The sequence below is a fragment of the Nilaparvata lugens genome, chromosome 8 (assembly GCF_014356525.2).
Source record: "Nilaparvata lugens isolate BPH chromosome 8, ASM1435652v1, whole genome shotgun sequence".
NCBI lineage: Eukaryota > Metazoa > Arthropoda > Insecta > Hemiptera > Delphacidae > Nilaparvata > Nilaparvata lugens.
In genome coordinates, this window is record NC_052511.1 from 18,395,596 (window position 1) to 18,407,904 (window position 12,309).

The 12,309-nt window shown below is 34.8% G+C and overlaps 1 protein-coding gene across 1 annotated transcript in view; it reads right to left on the reverse strand.

Annotated features, from left to right (window-relative positions):
* The window catches only part of LOC111063625 (protein ELYS), a 35,541-nt gene extending 23,390 nt beyond the window's left edge, over positions 1-12,151 (reverse strand). The window contains exons 1-6 of the mRNA XM_039434153.1: positions 11,987-12,151; positions 10,983-11,098; positions 6,896-7,027; positions 4,751-4,910; positions 3,164-3,310; positions 804-1,002 (exon numbers count right to left, since the gene is read on the reverse strand). Coding sequence (XP_039290087.1) covers positions 804-1,002; positions 3,164-3,310; positions 4,751-4,910; positions 6,896-7,027; positions 10,983-11,098; positions 11,987-12,116 — 884 coding nt within the window. The 5' untranslated portion in view covers positions 12,117-12,151. The remainder of the gene's footprint in view (positions 1-803; positions 1,003-3,163; positions 3,311-4,750; positions 4,911-6,895; positions 7,028-10,982; positions 11,099-11,986) is intronic.
* Positions 12,152-12,309: the final 158 nt, after the last annotated feature.

Consider the following 12,309-nt stretch of genomic DNA (forward strand, 5'->3'; position numbering starts at 1 on the left):
TCATTCGAGGATGAGTTATGGTTTGAAATTGTGGGGTCATGCATCTAGCACTTCTAAAGTGCTGTTAATTCAGAAGAGAGCGGTCCGGGTGATTTCTGGGGCGGGCTATCTCGATCACTGTAAGCCCCTTCTTTCTAAAAATGGCATTCTATCCTTCATTAATGAGTTCATCTATCAATGTTTGAAGGATATTCATCAGATGCAGAATAGGCTACCAAAGAGCAATGACATTCACAGTCACTTCACAAGAAACCGTGAGAGTATATACCAAGATGAAGACTTGAAAAGTCCAAGTCGAGCTACCCTGTGATAGGCTACAAATTCCATAACTTGCTACCAACTCAAGTTAGATCCTTGCCAAATAAACGTTTTCTCCAAGTACTTGGATCCTGGTTGATTGTGAATCAATTTTACTCAGTAGAGGAATTCATTACTGCTGTTCACAACACCCTAGTCAATTTAATATAATGCTTTTTTTGTCTATTGATACCCAAGTACAGGAGACTAAATTATCTGATCTAATTGTAAATTTGCTTTAACTGATCTGTTTTATTTATTATTGTCTATTGTATGTATTGTATCTGTGCAATTTATTGTATGTTTCTTTAATGTGAATTGTGACTTGGCTATATGTAACTTCTATGTTCAACTGGCCCAATAAAAACTTGAAACTTGAAATTACATACGTCAAAGCCACAGACACTAACGTTCAGGTCTACGACTAAATAGACGTATCTTTTGGAGAAAAGTTACTCAACATTAGAATCGTTAGAATGTCGGAAAGTCGAAAACTGTCCACTTACATGAGTCGGAAAAGTGACATGTGCCACAACTGAAAGCAACCCGTATTGAATCCAACTGCCAGACAGGCGATTTCCTTGAAATAAGCGAGGGCAGTCACCACCAGGTGGAACTCATCTACGCTGTTATCCAAGCTCCTTCTGTAGACCGGGGATCCAAGGTGTGACGCCATCACCTTTCTGAACTGATCGAGGTTGCTCTCTGTAAGAAAAATCAAACATATAATAACAAAACAATTGATCGTCTGATATCACAGTACTTGTTGGAAACTTGCTTCCAATAGTTCGAGAAATATTACTTTTTACATGGCTCTCTCTCTCTCGAAGACATAGAGGCCTGATACTCTTTCCTTCACTAATCACTCCCTCTAGTATTGAGGGGTTGAGTGGAAGAGGGGGGCTCTTATTGCCTCGACTTCGCCCACATCACTTTTATTGTAAAGTGTAAATAGTAAAGTAAATTCGTATGGCTTTTGTTGGTGGGGAGTCCCTTGCGGGAAGGTCCCACCGCCTGAATATATCATTTAAGCCGTCAATGGGCCTTACGACTGTCATACTTCAGCCGGGACCGACAGTTTAACGTGCCCATCCGACAACACGGGAGTGATCAAGTGTAAATAAAAGTCATTTTACTAGTCATCATTTTACTAAAGTCTGTGAGATATTACTTTTAACATGAAGAGGAGAAACCCATTTCTCCTTCCACAGTTTGTAGCATAGACACAGACGGACATCCTGCGCACAATTAGATGCGCCGTGTCATTTTACTTCACGTTCTTGTGATGAACACATCTCCGTAACATACACAAACCAATATACCTGCCGACCAGTAAACGACTTGGAACATTGCCAGCAATAGATGGAGGGAAGCTCTCTCACACAGACACAAAAGAAGGAGAATGCTGCTATAAAGGTGCGTACAGATATACGCGCCGCGAACATGAGCAATTCACTTTTAATCGGCTGATCTGTATATTTGTATATCTGTATATTTGTATATCTGTACTTTTACAGAAACGGTAAGACATAGATATAAAAAGCTTGGCAACACCTGATTAAAAGTGAATCGCTCATGTTCGCGGCGCGTAAATCTGTACGCACCTTAAGGTAGCAGGTAGTTATTATAGGTAGTGGGAGTGATTAGTGAAGGATAGAGCATCGGACCTCTCCGTCTTCGAGAAAGAGCCGTGTTAAAAGTAATTTCTCACGGTCAATTTACAAAGTCATCTATCTACTTAACAGCATTCTCCCTACTATTGTGTCAGCATCCAATGGTTTGCAGCATGCTTACTCCTCTCCACTACTCTGTCCATGCTACAAACTGTGAAAGGAGAAATCAGTTTCCCCTCTTCATGTTAAAAGTAATATCTCTCAGACTATAGTATATTATATAATCACCCCCTCCCTTTAGAAAACTAACTGAAATCTACATGAACATTCAGGGTAACAGAGTTAGGCTTTCAACTAAAACTAAAAAAAAACTAAGAAAATATATCAGGGGTGAGCGCTGGTTGACCAACGATATGGTTAAAAGACCTGTCTATGTTAAGCTGCGTACACATATACGCGTTTCCAACCAGCACCGAGCACGCTCCGCCCTCGTACCGCCTTCGTTCCTCCATCGAACCACAGTCTACGCACCCATCATGAACGTTACGGAAGATGTTAGATCTTCTCGCGTTCCCCGGTCGAACCACTGTTGCTCCCCGGTCGATCATCAATCGCTCTGCTGGAGTGACGTTCGGTTGCGGAGCAGAGCGAAAGTCTGTACGCACCTTTAGACTATCCTTACTTTTCTTCAGATTAGTTTTTGTTTTATGCTGTGTTATTTTTGTGTTCATATACAGAGTGAGTCATATATATGGGAACCCTTCATTAAGTTGGAGACTGTTGTAGATATAATACTGTAACTTTCAGTATAAGTTATTGGTCAAATACTCTACCTTTTGACGTACAACTGAATTTCAACCCCTCATAAGGGGGTGACGTAGGGGTTGTAACTCAAATATTTTAAATGTTAATACCATTATGTGGTACATCATTTTAAAGGCCTTTCTAAAACAAGAAAGATGACATCAATAAAAATGTTCTATGATACTTTTATACAAAATGGCGTCTGATTGAAGTTTAAGTTTTTAAAGAAATAATTGATAAAGTTAACTTTTACCCCTTATGAGGGGTTGAAATTCAGTTGTACGTCAAAAGGTAAAGTATTTGACCAATAACTCATCCTGGAAGTTACAGTATTATATCTACAACAGTCTCCAATTTATTGAAGGGTTCCCATACATATGAATTACTCTGTATAAATGGTAGAGCTTCTTTATCAATAAATTGTGAATAAATTATAATTTGATACTCACCATTGAGAAATATGGCTAGCGTTTCCCCAGGATGACAGTCGGCATACTCCTTTTTCGCCTGTATATCATTGGCTGTATCTGTGCGCAAATTTATCAACAATAGTTGACTAGGAATTTCAATGGTAACTGGACCGCCTTTTTGGATACCTACAAAACAAGAAAAAAATATAAAAATACGTTTATTTTTGTCACTGATGTTTTTGTACTGTAAAATGGTGATTCATATACGACAAAATGTACATAGAGGATAAATGTATGTGAATATTACTACAAACTGCAAGATAGACTAATTTCTCAATCAGTTTATTGCACTTTTTGAATTGTGTGGAATGTAAATAGGTGGTTAATCCACTCATATGCTGGGTTCCACTGAGAGAGATCCAGGATTTTAATCCAGGATTAGTACAATCTCAAGTAGAATCAGCTGATGCAAAATGGTTATTGATACCTGTTAAATGTAACCAGGACCTCCTAAAAAAATACCTTTAGGTATTTGGGAGGTCCTGAGGTATCCCATCATTATTGTTGTCATTTAGTTTCCTTTATCTTCAACTAAAAATATTGATTACACAGTTACAAGATAAATTTAAACTACAGATACCCTATTTATGAATACTGTTTTGCGCGCTACAACTAATTACAGTAACAAGTTCAATCAAACTGTATTAATAGAGACTGTTTTTTTTATTAGTCTATTATTAAGGCATTTCCTGTAATCTTCAAAAATTTGTAAATAAAACTAATAAATAGATAAGAACCGACGATATCCTTTCAAGCACACAAATTCTACGTAGACATTCTGTCTAGACTATTTGTTTCTTGGCAATGTTTATTTGAAAATAAAAATTTGATTTCATTTGAAGTGAAACATATTTCTCAACATCAATACAAGTTTCTACACACGAATGAATGCAGAGCACACGACAAAAAAATTTATAAGTGAAAAAGTGAGTAAAACTAACTCTGTTTGATCCAATGAAACTTTGTTTCAAATTGATAAGTGAAAAAGTGAGTAAAACTAACTCTGTCTGATCCAATGAATTCTGTTCAATACGAAATATATCTCAATTTGAGCCAAACTTACTCTGTTTGATTTAGCATATTTCTCTACATCAATACAAGTTTCTACTCTAGAATAAATGCAGAGCACCCGATAAAAAACAAATTAATGAGTGTAAAAGTGAGTAAAAAATGAGTGTAGAAGTGAGTAAAATTAACTATGTTAAAGCCAATGAGCTCTGTTCGATTCAAAATATTTCTAAATTTGAGCCTTACTTATTTACTCTATTTGATTTAACATATTTCTCTACATCAATACAAGTTTCTACTCTAGAATAAATTAAGAGCACCCGATAAAAAACAAATTAATGAGTTAAAAGTGAGTAAAAAATGAGTGTAAAAGTGTGTAAAATTAACTGTGTTTGAGCCAATGAACTCTGTTCGATTCAAAATATTTCTCAATTTGAGCCAAACTTACTCTGTTTGATTTAACATATCTCTCTATATCAATACAAGTTTCTACTCTAGAATTAATGCAGAGAACCCGATAAAAACAAATTAATGTGTGAAAAAGTGAGTAAAACTAACTCAGTTTGAGCCAATGATGACACATATCGACAAGGTAGACAGCACCCCCATCGAGCCCCACGGCCAGCACTCCGTTCATCATCGCCAGTTCCTCAGGCAGTGTGACCCAGTTACCCACCGCCGAGTGGTCGCCATTGTCCAATAGAGCCAGTGACACGATCTGCAAAACAAGATAGGATAATTATGCATTCAGCTACAAACAATTTACTTCTAACTGAACTAACCGGACAATCATCGTTTTGTATTTCTTTACTTCAAAAATAATGAAACTGATTTCGGAGAGTAATCCTTATAAGATCTCATTACAACTGTTGACGATTGAAACTGTTTAATACAACTGTTGTCTGTTGACGATTGAAACTGTTAAATACAACTGTTGACTGTTGACGATTGTAACTGTTGAATTCAATTGTTAACTGTTGACGATTGAAATAGTTGGATGCAATTGTTGACTGTTGACGATTGAAATTGTTGAATGCAATTGTTGACTGTTGACGATTGAAACTGTTGAATGCAATAGATTGTTGACTGTTGAAGATTCAAACTGTTGAATGCGATTTTTGACTGTTGACGATTGAAATAGTTGGATGCAATTGTTGACTGTTGACGATTGAAACTGTTGAATGCAATTGTTGACTGTTGACGATTGAAACTGTTGAATGCGATTGTTGACTGTTGACGATTGAAATAGTTGGATGCAATTGTTGACTGTTGACGATTGAAACTGCTGACCGTTGACGATCAAAACTGTCGACTGATGTCGATTGAAAACTCAACAGCTTCAATCGTCAAACCGTTGCCGATTGAAACTGTTGACCGTTGACGATCGAAGCTGTTGAATGTTGACGATTGAAGCTGTTGAGTACAACTGTTGACTGTTGACGCTTGAAACATGACGTTTATAAAAGATTAACGGAGGGCTTCAAAGTATAATCGTATACTATTCAAATCCAGCAGCAACTATAGTGAGGTCCATGCTATAATAGCAGTGGAGAAGGGCGTTACCTATTATCAGCGTTACCTATTACTGCCTTGCCACTGCCATCTGTGGAGGGTAGAAGATATCCGTATATTTGATGAAATATGAACTGTTCATTCTTGTTAAAGATTAACAATTATATTTTACTGTCAAGAAAATATATTTTCAAAAGATTAGATAATAAATTTCATAATTAAGATTGAATATTTTGTTAATTAATAATTTTATTTTCCACATTAATAATTTTATTTTCCAAAACCGATCTGGCAGCGTTGCGGAGCTGGAAAATGATATCTGTTTTGTGGAATGATAGACAAGGATAACAACATTGTTTATCAAATACTGTCATTATAAAGTGGACTTCACTATAGTGAGATAGTGTTCCTAGTGGAAGAGATATTGCATCAAATAATAGTTATTTGTATATCTAGAGTGAAAAGTACTGTTTTTCTCCCTGAGGGAAAAGTTTGAAGCCCGAGGCGAAGCCGAGAGCAACAATTTTCCTGAGGGAAAAAAACATTTTTCACTCGTGATATACACACCATTTTTCTTCCACCTACATTTTTATAAAAACTGCAAATAAAATAATTTTTAAAAACGTATGTGACCAAACAATGTGCTACAACATAATCTAAAAAGTAAACAGCTGGGCTGGCTTGTAATCACAGTTCTCCGCCGACAGCGCTATGAGCTATCTGTCGGCAAAAGTTGTAACAACAATGGCCGCCACAACTACAACTATGATGAAGTTCCCGATTCAAATTTGATTAGTTAATGAGGAATATTCGTTGGCTGGTATTTTGAAAAACATGGAATAAAAAATTTATACATTTTTTTTAGTATAGTGATATGAAGTTTGTAATAATTTTAGCATACAAACAAAATTTCATATATTGATCAAATGTCAGTTTGAGGTATTGAATTCAGTTGGTTTAATGACTACTCTATATGCTTCCTCATCTGAGCTTAGACCTTCTAACCTATTTCAAATGTACGTTTTTAAAATAGAGATGCTTTCCATGTTATTTAAATTGAGTTACTTTTACGCTCTAGGGAGTTTTCCTGTTTTTTCCTCCCGAGAGCGAAAAAGTGACACTTTAGTATTATGTTCCAGGGAGTAAAGTAAGCACTTTAGACAGGAGGTGGAGGAAAAATGTATTTCTCACCTTCTGTCCAAACTGCACAGCGCGCAAAATCCTCGACACGCCCGTGTAATAGAAACAGAGCAGACCTTCGTCTGTACCAGCCGCCAAAAGAGGTACTCCAGTGCCAATATTCACTTCTATGATACAGGTAATCTGCAAAACATCACCAATTGAAGTTACCAAGAACAGGATCTTATACACGCATTAGGTTTTTTCAAATACAAATTTATTAATAAAAAACATATTTACAAAATTTATTTATTTATTTACGTACAAAAGCTCACAGAATAAATCCATGAAGAGCCTTATTGACATCAACTAGTTTAGATACATAATATTTGATGCAAAATAAGAATGAAAAATAAAATAAAATTGTAAACACAATTTTTGAATACTAATAAGATAAGAAGAGGCGAAATGAAAAAATAAAATAAACCAATGATAATAGAAAATGAAGAAGAATGAAATAAAAATAATAAGAAAAATAAAATAAAGAATAAAATAGAGAATAGAGGAAAAATAGGGCTTTAGAAGAGAGAGAAAAAAATGAGGGAGATTAGTATAATTATTTATCAATCATGAGTCAGCTATAGAGCGATATGCTAGTTCACAGGATTTCTTAAAGGTTTGGAAACGGTCAGCAAACGGATCAATGCAGTGGCTCATTCTATTGTACAAACGTAAAGTTCTGTATATTATTATGTAAGAATTGCAATGATGAGTCGTTCTGATAAATGGCATGTGAAACAGAATATTTGGTCTTGGTCTATTAAACGGGACATGAAGTTGCAACATACTTATAAATTCTGGCATGAATAGTTGATTGTTTAGAATATTATATAATAGCAAGAGGGAACTGACAGATCTCCTTTCTTCCAATCTTTGAACATTAAATATCAACCTTAGATTGTCTGTTGAAAAAGCTATCGGACAGAATGCGTTGAACTTTTTAAAATAAAGATACCTTAAAAATTTATTCTAAATTTTTTCTAAATCAAGAATAGCGCTGCTGTGAAATGGAGCCCAAACTAAAGCAGCATATTCAAGTTTACTCCTCATTGTAGCATAGTACAATTTCAAAACAACATCACATGCTGTAAAAGGCCTACAATTTCGAAATAAAACCCCTAGCAACCTATTAGCACCATTCATAACATGTGTTAGGTGTTCCTTAAACTCAAGAGTAGGGTCCATTATGACGCCCAGGTCCTTTATACGGATAACACAATCGAGGATTGCATTATTAATATTGTAATTGTAATGAAAAGGATTTTTCTGACGTGTGAATATCATGTATTTTGTTTTTGATATATTTATTTCCAATCTATTTCTCATACACCAGTCATGAATCGCATTCAGATCCCGCTGCAAGAGTGAGCAATCCTCCAGACTAGAAATAGGTCTGAAAAGTTTTACATCGTCTGCAAAAAGCAAAATACTAGATTCTTTAATATGGTCAGGCAGATCATTCATGAGTAGGACGAACAACAAGGGACCACGGTTTGATCCCTGTGGAACCCCAGAAGAATTGGTAAAGTAAAGAGATCTGTGATTATTAAAAACCACATAAGACATCCTATCGGTTAGATAACTCTCAAAAAATGCAATCAGACAGGCAAAACCATTTAAATTTTTTCAACAGAATCCCAAAATCCACCGAATCAAAGGCTTTTTTGTAATCTAAATAGATAACATCCATACGACCATGCATGTCTAGCTGCGAAGAGACAGATTGGGTGAACTGCAACAGATTAGTTATAGTTGAGCGCGATGGCATAAAACCATGTTGGAATGAGGAAATTGCGGGTCTTACATGGTTGAAAACTTTGCTATATAAAATATATTCAAAGACCTTACTTGGAGAATTGAGGATAGTAATGGGACGAAAATTCGAGATTATATTCTTTCCACCAGTCTTATGAACAGGTGTCACCCTTGCAGCTTTCCATTTTTTATGATATTTATTCGATCTCAAGGACAAATTGAAGATAAATTGTAAAGGTTGAATAAGAATATCTCTACAACCTTTTATAATGTATGCTGGTACACCGTCAGGCCCACAAGATCTAGTTGCTTCAAGTTTATTTATAGCTGAATTTACTTCATTTTCAGAAATATATGAAACTTGTAATATGTCAAGATGAGGAGATGAGGAAATGCTGTCATATGATTCATTATCATTATTATGTTGGATGTTATTACGGTTGTTGCTGTTATTGTAAACAGATGAGAAATAATCAGCAAAAGCCTGCGGTACTTCCCGATCGGTATACCTGCACGTCCATTCCACTCAAAACACTTTGAGTCCGATCTAGACTCTTTTTTACTCGCAACATAGTTCCAGAAGTGTTTAACGTTTGAATTTATGTTATTTTGTAGAGATTCTATATAATTTTGTTGTGCTATGTTGATTTCACTTTTTATTGCAGCTCTCAATTCCTTGAATTTGTTCAAATATCCCGAAAAAGATTTTTTCCGTGCACATTTCTTTTTTAATTTAATCATCTGGATAATGCTTCTAGTAAACCAAACCGGATACTTCGATTTAATAATATTTTTATTTTTGGGCACATGCGAAGCGAAAGCATAATTTAATAAATCGTAAAAATAGTCTACAGCGAGATCGACATCGTTGAATTCATAAAGTCTATGCCAATCTGAATCTCTAAGTGTGAGATAAGATTCATAGTAGTTTGCTTTTTTAAAATTGTAATACTCAATACTCAAAGGGGGATGCAAGAGGCTCTTTTTAATCAAAAAAACTAATATCTAAGCTTGGGTGATGTGGATCTTCAGCAAGCAGAGAGCTTGTTTCGTGCAAAACAATTAGAGGTAGATTACTCAGCACTAGATCAAGAGTTTTGGCATTTAAAACATTATTAAAGGATACTAAGTTGAATAAACACATGCAATTCATCAGTCTGGCATATTTACTAGGACCACCAACAAAATTAAAACTTGAACCATTTATTTCATTCAGATTAAAGTCACCCAATATTCTGTGTCACCCAATATTAATAAATTCACACAAAATTCACCCTAAATTCACCCAATATTAATAAATCATGTGAAAAAATATTATTATCACTTTCAATAAAATCAAAGAAGTCACAGTAATCGAGAAGACCAGATTCAGGGGAGAAATAGACAACATTGATAAAGATTACTTTATCTTGTGTAGATAACTTGACAAGTAAAGATTCATAGCGCGCTGTCGCCCGGACATGAATAAGTCGGGAATGCCAACTGTTTTTCACTGCACAAAGTACACCCCCTCCCCACCGCTTTCCAGACACCAATCTATCACGGTCACACCTAAATACCCGATAACGAGAATCGAACAATTGACTATCATGAATCTCATTACTCAACCATGTCAACCAAATAATAGTATAACAATAATATAATGGATATACTCCCTGCGTGGGTGATTTGTCCGTGTGCAGGGAGGAGTCGAACTAAATTAGACAGTTAAAATACACTGGATTGAACTGAGGAAATTATGATACCTACTTAAACATAGCTTGAAATTGGAAGTAAAATATGAACAAAATATTATTGCAATATAAACATACAAATGATGATAATAAATTTCAGCTCAACGGCGCTCAAGAATTTCGGCAGTCATAACTTTATTTTAATATTGTGGGGGGAAATAATAATAATAATAAGGATGAATATATGAAATAATATACTGGCATTTTCAAAAGAAATATTTATCTATAAGGCGAATTTAGGAGAGCCTCCGAAGCCTCTGCCCCAATGTAGAGTAGCAACCTGCTCACTCTACGCTTGTATACGGCAACAGTTTGTATTAATTAGTAACATTGATGTACGTTACATGATACAATCTTTCAACACTTGTATCATTCGAATACATTGAATGAATAATAAAACACAAAAATATAAAACTGATACTCACAGGCTAAGCCTCGGGTTGTTTTCCTTTTATTTTATTTGTATTAATTATTGATTATCGTGTCAGCGACTTCAAATCGTTTTTGTTTGTCATTTAGGGCTATCTTAGAATACTTTCTGTTTTCTTCGCAACTTACTTTCTAAGCGTTTATAAGCTATAACGTTTATAAGTTTATAAGGTAGCTGCTACCTTAGTTACGGTGTCTCTAGTCGTCTGATCAGCACTCCAAAAGCTGTATTTGGAGCCATTTCTGTTTCTCAATATAGAAACTTGGGGTCCACAATTTATGCAGAGAAAGTTCGATTCTGGAAACACAAAAATAGGAATATTATTATTCATGTCGTAATGAGGTATGTAACATGCTTGATTTGTAGCAATGTTAATAGGTACTGAAATTAAAAGCAAATTAGTTACTACTGTATCATGTTTAGTATAGTATGTAAAATAATAAATCGGTAAATTTCACGTAAATAGTAAAACTGATATTTTCAAGTTTATAGTTAATTTTGTTCAATTTCAAGTGAGTTATTGAAAAATGAGATGTCTCTCAGGCAAATAAACACTTGAAGAGAGTAAATTTTTATTATAATAAGGCGCCAAGTTAGAGGGGCGCAAAACAGACAAAAACTGACATTTTACCAAGTTCTCTAAAATATTATGACCGATTGGAGTAAAATTGTATTTGAAAATTTTATGAATTGTGGAAAAATGAAATTTATTAATTACATTCATATTTTGGTTCATTGGTATATTAAGTTAGTTGAGTCATTGTATATGAGTCATGAGGTATCGGACCTAGGGGGGGGGGACAAATTTATTTCTTGCCCCGGGTGGAGTGCGGCCTGGTTACGTCCCTGCAGTGATATCTAGCTCTGCTATAAACAAAAATTGACATGTAGCAGAGCTACATATAGCTCAGATTCTCTTTGATGTATACCGAAAATTTTGGATAGCTCATTTTCTGCTATATAACAGAGAAAATAGGCTTAAATTCGCTATAGCAGATCTTCAGTGTCACTTTATGAACCTGTAGCAGAGCTATATAGCTGTGCTACATGTAGCTCTGCTGAATAGTGTAGACTTAGCTTTAGAGTTATTTTATTCATATAATCACAAATTATGAAACAATTCGAGTTTAAATTTCAATCATTATTATTAATTAATAATGAATAAAAAGCTCATAGTCAACTTACCAGTAAAGATTTTTCCATTGACTTCAAAATGCTCATCTAGACTATGCTCATCTTGCAAATATTTATCATCGATTCTGGATGATATTTTGAGGTTGGATGTTATATGCAAAACACTCCCCTCTTTGTTCATCTTTACTGTGATAGTGCAGGGCAGTAGGCCTATAATATGAATAAATAATTATCACATGTAAGTTACTCATTCAAAATATAATTTACCAAATTCAATTTTTTTCAAACACAGATTCAAATTTATTTCCACAAAGTATAAACATTTCAACTATACATTACAAATGCAATGAATTACAATCAATTCAAATAAAAAA